Source organism: Hippocampus bargibanti, linkage group LG04, assembly GCF_051943395.1.
Source record: "Hippocampus bargibanti isolate YZ-2025 linkage group LG04, ASM5194339v1, whole genome shotgun sequence".
NCBI classification, from domain to species: domain Eukaryota; kingdom Metazoa; phylum Chordata; class Actinopteri; order Syngnathiformes; family Syngnathidae; genus Hippocampus; species Hippocampus bargibanti.
Genome location: NC_142737.1, coordinates 29,756,742 through 29,767,162, shown reverse-complemented (window position 1 = coordinate 29,767,162; position 10,421 = coordinate 29,756,742). Strand labels below are relative to the sequence as shown.

The 10,421-nt window shown below is 40.7% G+C and overlaps 1 protein-coding gene across 1 annotated transcript; it reads left to right on the top strand.

Moving 5' to 3' along the window:
• The first annotated feature begins 1,756 nt into the window (after nucleotides 1-1,756).
• LOC148899659 (activated RNA polymerase II transcriptional coactivator p15-like) lies at nucleotides 1,757-9,476 on the top strand. Its single transcript, XM_088995040.1, has 5 exons — nucleotides 1,757-1,853; nucleotides 4,285-4,354; nucleotides 4,619-4,738; nucleotides 6,120-6,228; nucleotides 8,972-9,476. Exons 2-5 carry the CDS (start codon nucleotides 4,286-4,288, stop codon nucleotides 9,049-9,051), a joined length of 378 nt encoding a protein of 125 aa, XP_088851166.1. The 5' UTR covers nucleotides 1,757-1,853; nucleotide 4,285; the 3' UTR covers nucleotides 9,052-9,476.
• Nucleotides 9,477-10,421: the final 945 nt, after the last annotated feature.

Sequence of the window (10,421 nt, the reverse complement as noted above, 5' to 3'; positions counted from 1 at the left end):
ATTTTGGCTAATGAGGGTGTAGCAGAGAGGTAGAGACCAAGGTATTAACAACGTCGTAACAAGCATCAGATGGCGCATTGACACCGTCTGCTGTTTTCCGTCTGTCTCAGTAATGCGGTGTGTCTTCTACTCTGATGGAAAGAGTACGCCCCTTAGCGGATAATCCATGAATTGCAGTGAATTAAAAATATTAATTCCATGTCTTTTATGCATTTTTCCACTTTCAAATTATCCTGCGGGCCTGATCGAACCTCCTTGGGGGCGGTTCCGGCCCGCGGGCCGTATGTTTGACACCCCTGATATACACAGTGTTTCAAATTTTATGCATATAGGTTTTCAGTGAATTTAAAGGACAACCGACGTCTCCGGACAAGCTGTGTCCATAATTTCTAAAATGGCTTCAAATGACTTCTACTGAGCGTATTTTACAAAGATTCCACCGCATATAGCTATATTTTACGTTTTAAGACTCGTGCTGAATATTCCGGAAGTCTTGTTTTTGAGTTCGTGACGAGTCCGTACGTGACGTCACTGAAGGAACGCCCCTGACCGGAAAAAAGGACACATTGTAGCAGTCCTTCCATCACGTCAATGCTTGTTTGGCCTGAAAACCTCGTGTTGCGCCAGAAGAAAGAATTTATCAGCCTGCGGAAACGTAATACACTGTCATGTCTACAAGAGGTCGCCATTTTCCTCTGCCTCTTTTTGAGACATTTACCCCCAATGTTGCCTCAAAATGGCACGGAATAAATTCTTTAATCGATTGCAAACATGTATGCTTTCCTCTTCAGAACTATTTGAATCATATTCATAACTGGATGTGTAACAAGAAAGCATATTCTCCAAATCTGAAGCCATTGTTTTGATTCTCCAGCAATGCAAGACGTCTTGCATCACGTGGCCAGGCGGCTGACCTCGTCCCTGTAGGCTGTCTCCTCGTCGTTGTTGATGAGGCCCATCACAGTCGTGTCATCCGCAAACTTTATGAAGAGGTTGGAGCTGGGTGATGATGGTGAGCAGTCGTGCGTGAGCAGAGTGAAGAGGAGGGGGCTCAGCACACACCCCTGGGGGGGCCCTGTGTTCAGCGTGATGGTGCTGGAAGTGTTGTCGCCAACTCTGACTGCCTGTGGTCTCCCCGTCAGGAAGTCCAGCAGCCAGTTGCACAGGGAGGTGCTGATCAAAAGATACGTGTGTTTTCTGTTAATCCATGTCTGGGGAAAAAAGAAAGAAGGTAGGCTAACACAACAGTATGTGACCTTGTCAGTAAAGGTCCAGCCCATTTCAGTTTGAAGTGAGATAAATGTAAATCATGCAAAATACAAACAAATAGTGAAACAATTAAATACTTATATGCATTGACACATAAGGATAATAGATTGGGAAAATTATTGAACAAATGCCGAATTCCTGGTTAATAGGAGCAGTTCAGGAAATTTGTGGATGAAATAAATAACGAATAATCAATTTCTATCTAGGGATTTTGACACATCTGTTCCTCCACAGCTGTTTAGTTGCTAGACTGTCTCCAACTAACCACCTGGGAAATGTTGCATGCAATTGACAGGCTTCTTCGCATGTTTTAGATAAGACATAGATTTGGATTAATGTGGTAGTTGTTCACAGAAAACGGATACTAAATGTTTTGAGCAGGATTATATGATGTACCTACTTTAACGTGCGTGACAATGACGTGTAATGCACTCCAGCTCCATCCGTGGCGGTAACGAACCAGTAAGATCATTTACCCAGTACACGAAGAATAAAGATCTCAATGAAGAAGAAGAATTTGAAGCCGAACCAATTTCACCGGAGACAAAACATTGCACATAAGAACTAGTCGGCTACAAAGTCACGTAAGAATCCCATTTTTTGAAAACCTGCATTAGACCAATGTGTTTTTCTAAGATTCCTGATTTAATATCTAGTCGTGCGGAAGATTTAATTTACCTGTTTTATATTGATAAATATTTACTAGCGAGGGGTATGGTATCACTTGGAGCTAGGCCGACACATGGTGGCGAATTATGATTAGAAATTGACCCACATGGCAAAAATATTTGAAACGTTTATATCGATACAGTCGTCGTGGTTAATTCGCTTGAGTATGTATTCAGTATTTCCTTAGTGCTTTACAATATGGTGAGTAGATTCTTTGGGGGGAAAATTCGTTTACTTATTTCAAAGTACAGATGACGGCTGAAGAAACCTTTTCATCGATGGACCACTCCTGTACAACTGAGAGCTTACACAGATGTATTTGCGAATGCATTCACACAAAATAATAAGAATAATAACGTGCAGCCGTTCAACTTCAAATTCCACACGCTTAAAGCAAAGCACTGGCCAGCTTTGTACCAAACCAAAATTTCTTGCTTAGCTCGCTAGACCGCCTTTCTAAAATGGGGGCATATCAAGATGTAATTAAAAAAATTTGGGAAACGTTGTTGGTACTGCCAGATCGGAGTTTGTGGTGCCGTTAGAAGAGATGCTCGTTTATCCAGGTAATACAATGTTATCAGCAGTGACCTCTGAGGATTAATAAAAAAATGCAAAAATAAATAATAATAATAATAATTAATTAAAAACAGGATTTAAACGTTTGTAATTAAGAAAGTTCTGACATTTTAAAGCCAAGTCTATAGGAAACTTTCTCCATTGTCAATGACTGTCTATGTGAAGTGGTGTGCAGTTGTTTAAAGGACAACCGACGTCACTTTTTTGTTTCTTAACTGACATCAGATAAACGTTTTGTAGCATCTAAAATACCCAAAACACGCAGTATGATATTTTTATTCAAATGCAAAACACCAATAAAAATGACTTAAAGTGTCCAAAATCTGCCAAAAAATTGAGCTACGAATTGGGTATTTTCAGAAAGTCCCGCCCCCAGTTCGTGACGTCACTGCAAGACGTCTTGCATCACTGGAGAATCAAAACAATGGCTTCAGATTCGGAGAATATGCTTTCTTGTTACACATCCAGTTATGAATATGATTCAAATAGTTCTGAAGAGGAAAGCACACATGTTTGCAATCGATTAAAGAAGTTATTCCCTGTCATTTTGAGGCAACATTGAGGGGAAATTTCTCACATAAAAGGAGGCACAAAATGGCGACCTCCTGTGGCCACCTCCGTTTCCACAGACTGATAAATTCCTTATATGGAGCTTGGAAGCCCTCTTCTGGCGGCTTTTGGGTGCAACACGAGGTCCCCAGACCAAACATTACAGCAAAATACATTGACGTGATGGAAGGACCGCGACAATGCGTCTTTTTTTCGGTAATGGGCGTTCCTTTAGTGATGTCACGTACGGACTCTTCACCAACTCAAAAACAAGACTTCCTGAATATTCAGCGCAAATCTTAAAACGTAAAATATAGCTATATGCGGTGGAATCTTATTAAAATATGCTTAGTAGAAGTCATTTGAAGCCATTTTACAAATTATGGACACAACTTGTCCGGAGACGTCGGTTGTCCTTTAAGGACAAGAGCAAAGAGAAGAATTATTAGTTGGGATAGGCATCGGGAACCTACAGTCCCCGACAAAAGTCTTGTCGCTTATCCAAGTTGTAGGAACAACAAATAATAACTTAACTTGTAGTTGATCTATTGGAATCAGAAATGGCTTATATGAAAGGCAAAGTCATCTATATTATGCTTATACCAAAATAAAGTTGTGTATCATTCATTGAGTTTTATTATTTAATTAGGACAGAAAGGTCAGATTTTGCTTGGACAAAAGTCTTGTCGCATACAAAAATAATGTAGAAATTATACATATATTTAATTTGGAATACACAAATATGCTACAATAACATCAGAACATAAAGTCATGATGCCTTAAATAAATAATATCGTGTATGGCTCCCGTGAGCTTGGAGGACTGCATCCATACGCCTCGGCAATCTACTTGTGACCAGTTCCTGAATTACTTGCCGACTACGACCGACAGTAGGGCACGCCGAGGACAAAGTCTCAAACTCAGTTAACAAAAAACCTGGCTCTGTTCATCCTCGATTTCTTTAAGACTTAGACTGTGGTGTATGAAACGTGGAATGTAGCCAAAGTTGACTTCTCTTCTACGCTGGTAGGTTTTGTGCAATACAACCTGCTTATAACTCTCTTTGCTTTTGTTGAATTAAAGTTGATGTTAATGTAATTCAATTTAATTGCATTATTAAATACTGTTTACATGTGTATTGCACTGCATTCACGAAGGATACATTATAGCTGATGGTTCAAGCACCAGTTTTAAATTTAGAATATACATCCTTCTCTGCAGAATGCCAAAGTCAAAGGAACTGCTCTCCTCCTCATCTGGAAGCGACTCTGATAGTGATGTTGAAACAAAGGTTTGTATTTTTTGGGGGGAGGGGTATTTTTTTGTGTTTTTTTTTATTTATTTATATTTTTTTACTTGCCATTTGGGAGTTTGGTGGCAGTTTCGTATCAATGTCACTCACTGAATACCCTAGAAACAATTTCCCAATGTATATATGTGTGTCTGTCGGTGTGTGTGTGTGTCTGTTTGGCGCACGTGTGTATGTTTGCATGGGTGTATGCATGTATGTATGTTAGTTAAAGTGTCACCATTTGAGAACACATTATTGTTTTAGGCAAAGAAAAAGAAGTCAAATGCACCAGAGAAACCAGTTAAGAAGCCAAAGGCAGGAGACGGTGTTAAACCTGGCGGGACTTCCAAAGGCAGCAATGACACTGGCGACAACATGTTCCAAGTGAGTGTATTCAGCATCTGCAGCCACTGAGTCCACAAAGGATACAAAAAGTACAGAGGGGACCAAAATTGGATTTTTTATTTTTTATGTTTGCCATGGTGACATCTGTTGGATGAATGGAAAGTGTTGGAAGCATGGGCTGATTACACCTTTTGCCATCCAATAGAAAAACACTTCATTTTTTTTCTGTCTGGCATTACACAATGTTCAGCATATAAGAGAAATTACTGACGACTCAATTTTATTTCAAGAAAATAATAATATGCTCAATAATTACACTGATGAGTTGTAAACATATAGTTATTTTATTTTGCGGTTACTGCTTTTATTTGGGAATTTCTCCTTTGTGAGACTAATAAAGGATATCTTATCTTACATAAGATGTGCCCGTTTGTGTTGTGTTAATATTTTTAATGTGCTTTTTTTAAACAGTATGTTTTATTTCTATTTCGTTCATTGCTGTACATTCCAGTGCAAATGTTCAATGTCTTTGAACTGAAAAGATAATTGCTGTTAGAAACTATCAATATAGTTTATGGAATTTCACTAGTCATTAATTTGAGCAAAACCATGACTAACTCCACTCCAACATCGATGAGAAGGTTTCTTCAGCCGTCATCTGTACAAATTTGTAGGTTTCGCCTCCTATCCAAGAGGCTTCGTCAGCGAACTAAAGTCTGACTGGTCGTATCTTAGCGAAAGAACATAGATGGTTTGAAAGGGGGGTAAAAGAAGCGATTCTTATAAAACAACAAAATCCTTCATTAAACCGGTCTGGTGGGGTGAGGTTCAATTTGGATCGTTCATACAATAGCCTGCTTAGGCAAAACAGGTTAGGCAACATTCGTAATGCTGATGAGGTGATACCGGTGGGAGTGGGGGAAATGGGCCAGTCGTTAGTCAGGAATGTAGAAACAATCAGTGGGGCCACAGGGAGTGGTCCTCTGCTCCCCCCCCCCCCCCCCCAACCTGAGAGTAGGGACCTATCATAGCTGTGTCCGACGCCGCCATGGCTGGACATTAGGGATATATAAATAGGGCCGATACGACCAGTCAGACTTTAGTTCGCTGACGAAGCCTCTTGGATAGGAGGCGAAACGTCCGAAACCTTCAAATTTGTACAGATGACGGCTGAAGAAACCTTCTCATCGATGGACCACTCCTGTACGACTGAGAGCTTACACAGACGTATTGCTCCACTCCAACAGTTTCATTGCACAAACGTCGCTCAATAAAATCATTTGATTTTGTCATTCAAAAGAATTTTCCATCACAGCTCTTTCGTGTATTCAGCTTGAATTATACTGTGAATTGTTGAAGGTGGTGTAAACCCAAGTATACTGTATATATTGAAGACAAGTTGAGATTTTTTTTTTTACAGATTGGAAGGATGAGATATGTCTCCGTCCGTGACTTCAAAGGTAAAGTTCTGATCGACATCAGAGAGTACTGGATGAATCCAGATGGCGATATGAAGCCTGGGAAAAAAGGTAAATCAAGCAAGCCGATGCTTTTTGTTTGTTTGTTGTTGTTGTTTTCTTGCACCACATGGTGACGATATGTAAATCATGCTGTGGCACCTTCATATTCCTGACAAGAATTACATGAATTATCGCTACAATGCATGGAATGAATCTGTCCTACATCGATCCACCCATTATCAGAATCATTATTCTAATCCTGCTGGACAATTCGCACGAGGGTGGGCAATAGAAATCACCTTTGACATTATCATGAGCTTTAAAAGACAACCGACGTCTCCGGACAAGTTGTGTCCATAATTTGTAAAATGGCTTCAAATGACTTCTACTAAGTGTATTTTACAAAGATTCCACCGCATATAGCTATATTTTACGTTTTACGTTTTACGTTTTAAGACTTGCGCTGAATATTCAGGAAGTCTTGTTACGGCCCCTGACCGTAAAAAAGATGCATTCTAGCGGTCCTGCCATCACGTCAATGTGTTTTGCTGTACTTGTTTGGTCTGGGGACCTCGTGTTGCACCCAGAAGGCCAGAAGAGGCCGTCCAATCGCCATATAAGGAATTTATCAGCCTGTGGAAATGGAAGTGGCCACAGGAGGTCGCCATTTTGTGCCTCTTTTTTTGGGTGAGAGATTTTCCCCAATGTTGCCTCAAAATGGCACAAATAAATTCTTTAATCGATTGCAAACATGTATGCTTTCCTCTTCAGAACTATTTGAATCATATTCATAACTGGATGTGTAACAAGAAAGCATATTCTCCGAATCTGAAGCGATTGTTTTGATTCACTAGCAATGCTGGACGTCTTGGCGTGACGTCACGAACTGGGGGTTTTGGGTATTTTAGATGCTATAAAACGTTTCTTTGATGCCAGTTAAAAACCAAAAAAGTGACTTCGGTTGTCCTTTACCTATGCAATTTTAAATTGTCCATCATTCATACTGTCTTGAAAAAAACAACAGTGAAACTAGTGCATAGACAGCAATTTTCACCTAGTCAGTGGACAGGGTTTAGTCACATGACTGATTGTCAAGCAAAACACAACATGGTTTTACATTGAGGAAATATGAAGCGGCCTCCCATTCCACGATATGATATCATAGCCAAGCTTTGGTGCACGTCCCGAGCTTGTCAGTGAGTTGGGTTGACACAACCACCTCTGTCAAAATACTCTTGTTGGAAGATATGCTGAAAAACAGTCACAGCGAAGAGCAGTGAGAAGTACTTATAGGGTGTCGACTCCAAGCACGACTGCCGTAAAGCCAAAATATACAGGCCGCATAACACACTCATAAAACCCTCAGTCATTTACACAATGCAGACAATATAACACCGCAATATATTTGATGTGGTCTGAAGAGGGCTTTACACAGGAAAGAACCTAGCAAGCTGATAAATTTGGAGTGGTCGAAACACGTAAAAACATGGCACCATGTTGAATCCTCACTGCTCAGATTCAGGCAAAGCAAACCAAACAGAAGATACTTCACAATGCAGATGCCTATCCTTCCATCCATTTCCCGATCCACTTATCCTCACAAGGGTTGTGGAGCATGCTGACCCTATCCCACCTCTCTTCGGGCAGGAGGTGGGGGAAACCCTGAACCAGTTGCCAATCGCAGGGATCACAGACAAACAATGATCATCATACTCACAACTAGGGACAATTTCTAGTGTTAAATCAGCCTGCCATGCATGTTTTTGGAATGTGGGAGGAAATCGGAGGGCCCGTAGTAAACCCATGTGGGCCCAGGGAGAATATGCAAACTCCACACAGGGGGACCGAAATGGTATTTGAACTCACGACCTCTGCACTGTGAAGTCAGCGTGGCAACCACTGGATCACCGAGCCACCACAATGCAGATGCTTTATGACTCAAAACTTACAGCAGTAACTTTCTCACCACTTAAGTGTGACACAGGTCCATTGAATGGTAATTCACTGTCAGGGACTAGCCTTGTCGACCATCTTCAGCGGCCAAATTCAGCATTGCTTCCAACTATTTTACATCTAACTTGTCTCTTGGTTATGTCACAAGTAAACTCCAAACCTACCAACTTTTCTGATTAAATATTGGACCCCCTGGTAAAGATGTGTTTGCCATAGTTCCCCTACTCCCTGCTAAATAAATAAATCATGCATATCGATAAATTGACCACTTTAAATTGTCTCTAGGTTTGATTGTGAAAATATTTTAATTTGCATCCTGAAATTGGCTGGCAATCAGTTCAAGGTATCCGCTGTCGACTGCCCGAAGACAGCTGGAATGGGTTCCAGTACACCCAAATAGATTAGAAATCGGATGGATGGATTTGATTGGATGGATGGATGGAAGTTGGGAGAAAACCACAAAAGGCTCCTTCGAACTTTTCTCTTTTTGCAATAGCTCTCCATCATCTGGTGGCATGGGTCCACTCCGCTGGGCTCCCAATAGCTCACTCCACAGGTTTTCAATTGGGTTGAGGTGTGGGATTGATATAGGTATAGGAGCAGCTTGATTCTGTGTCTGGTCTCTACAATTTTCAATATGAGAGTACGCCATTCATTATGAAGGGACCTGGGTGTCTTAAAGTGCACACTGTTGTCTACATTACGTGTAATATCGGCAACATTTTTGTGGGTGTTAGTTTTTTTAGGTTTATTTTAAACTTCACTGGCATCATATATTTACAGCAAATAGCACCCCACTGTCATTGTCTCATTCTCTCTCATTGTCTCTGTCTCTCACTCTCTCTTCCAAATCTTACAGGCATCTCCCTGAATCCAGAGCAGTGGAACCAACTGAAGGACCAGATTTCAGAAATTGATGACGCTATTAAAAGTATATAAGTAATCCTTGGAAACTTTGAAAATGTTGGCTAATTGATTTTGTAAAAAGCCCACAATTCTTTTGTAACCGACTTTGATAAAATATTTCATTTGTGACGGTTCAGTATTAGTGCTGTGCCATTGTTGTTTTTGTTTGTTTTTCCATGCTGAGTTTATAGAGCTGTGTACCTTTTGAACTGTGTAGTGGCAGTTGCTCATCATATTGTGGCACATTACAAATCATAGTAAAACTAAGACAGGCGATTGGAATTCAAGTTTTGCTCATGTGTGAATTCATGTTCATAGTTTACTGTCATAAAACCCAAATCTTTGTTTCTCCTTAAATTAGCAGTGATGATTGATTCCGTTTATATCTGATGATTAATACCTTTGGGTCAAATCCTTCCAACCCATTAAATTAAAAAAATAAAATAAAGAAATGTTAATTGGTGAAATTTATGCACATATATTGTCAGGCCATGAAAGACAGTGCACTACCTATAATCATTTGGACAGCCATATCTAAAGTACATTCGATCTTGAAGTGACTATTAAGAAACCAGATTACCCTGAAAGAACCCATTTCAACACATGTAATCCCTTCACTGTAATGTATTGAACATCAACAAATTCAGAACCATTTTGCTGGGAGGAAGTTATCTGGTGTACATTAGTATATATATTCACAAACCAATGAGTATGTCAGTTATAAACGGGGAAAAAATAATATTTATGTTTATAAGGTTAGTTCTATGTTGTGACGATGTCAAAGTCAGCTTTATTGTCAAAATTGCTAATATGCATGAAATACAGCACAGATGAAATTAATATCCTCTCGGACCCAGCGTGCAAGGCACTAATAACGTGGCTAAAAAAGATGTGCAATTGACAACAGCCAATACGTACATGTAGTTTCTGAATGTAAAGTGAGGTAGTGTCGTATGTGACCTCGTCCCTGTAGGCTGTCTCCTCATCGTTGTTGATGAGGCCCACCACAGTTGTGTCATCCGCAAGCTTGATGAAGAGGGTGGTGCTGGTTGATGATGGTGAGCAGTCATGTGTGAGAAGAGTGAAAAGGAGGGGGCTCAGCACACACCCCTGGGGGGCCCCCGTGTTCAGCGTGATGGTGCTGGAGGTGATGTTTCCAACTCTGACTGTCTGGTCTCCCCGTCAGGAAGTCCAGCAGCCAGTTGCACAAGGAGGTCCCCAGTTTGCTCAATTTGTCAGTGAGTTGTTGGGGGATGATGGTGTTGAATGCTGAGCTGAAGTCGATGAACGGCATTCTGATGTAAGAGTCTCTGGTCTCCGGGTGGGTGAGCGCTGTGTGGAGAGCAACTAGCCGCTCGAAGTACTTCATGAGGATGGGAGTGAGTGCGACTGGGCGGTAGTCG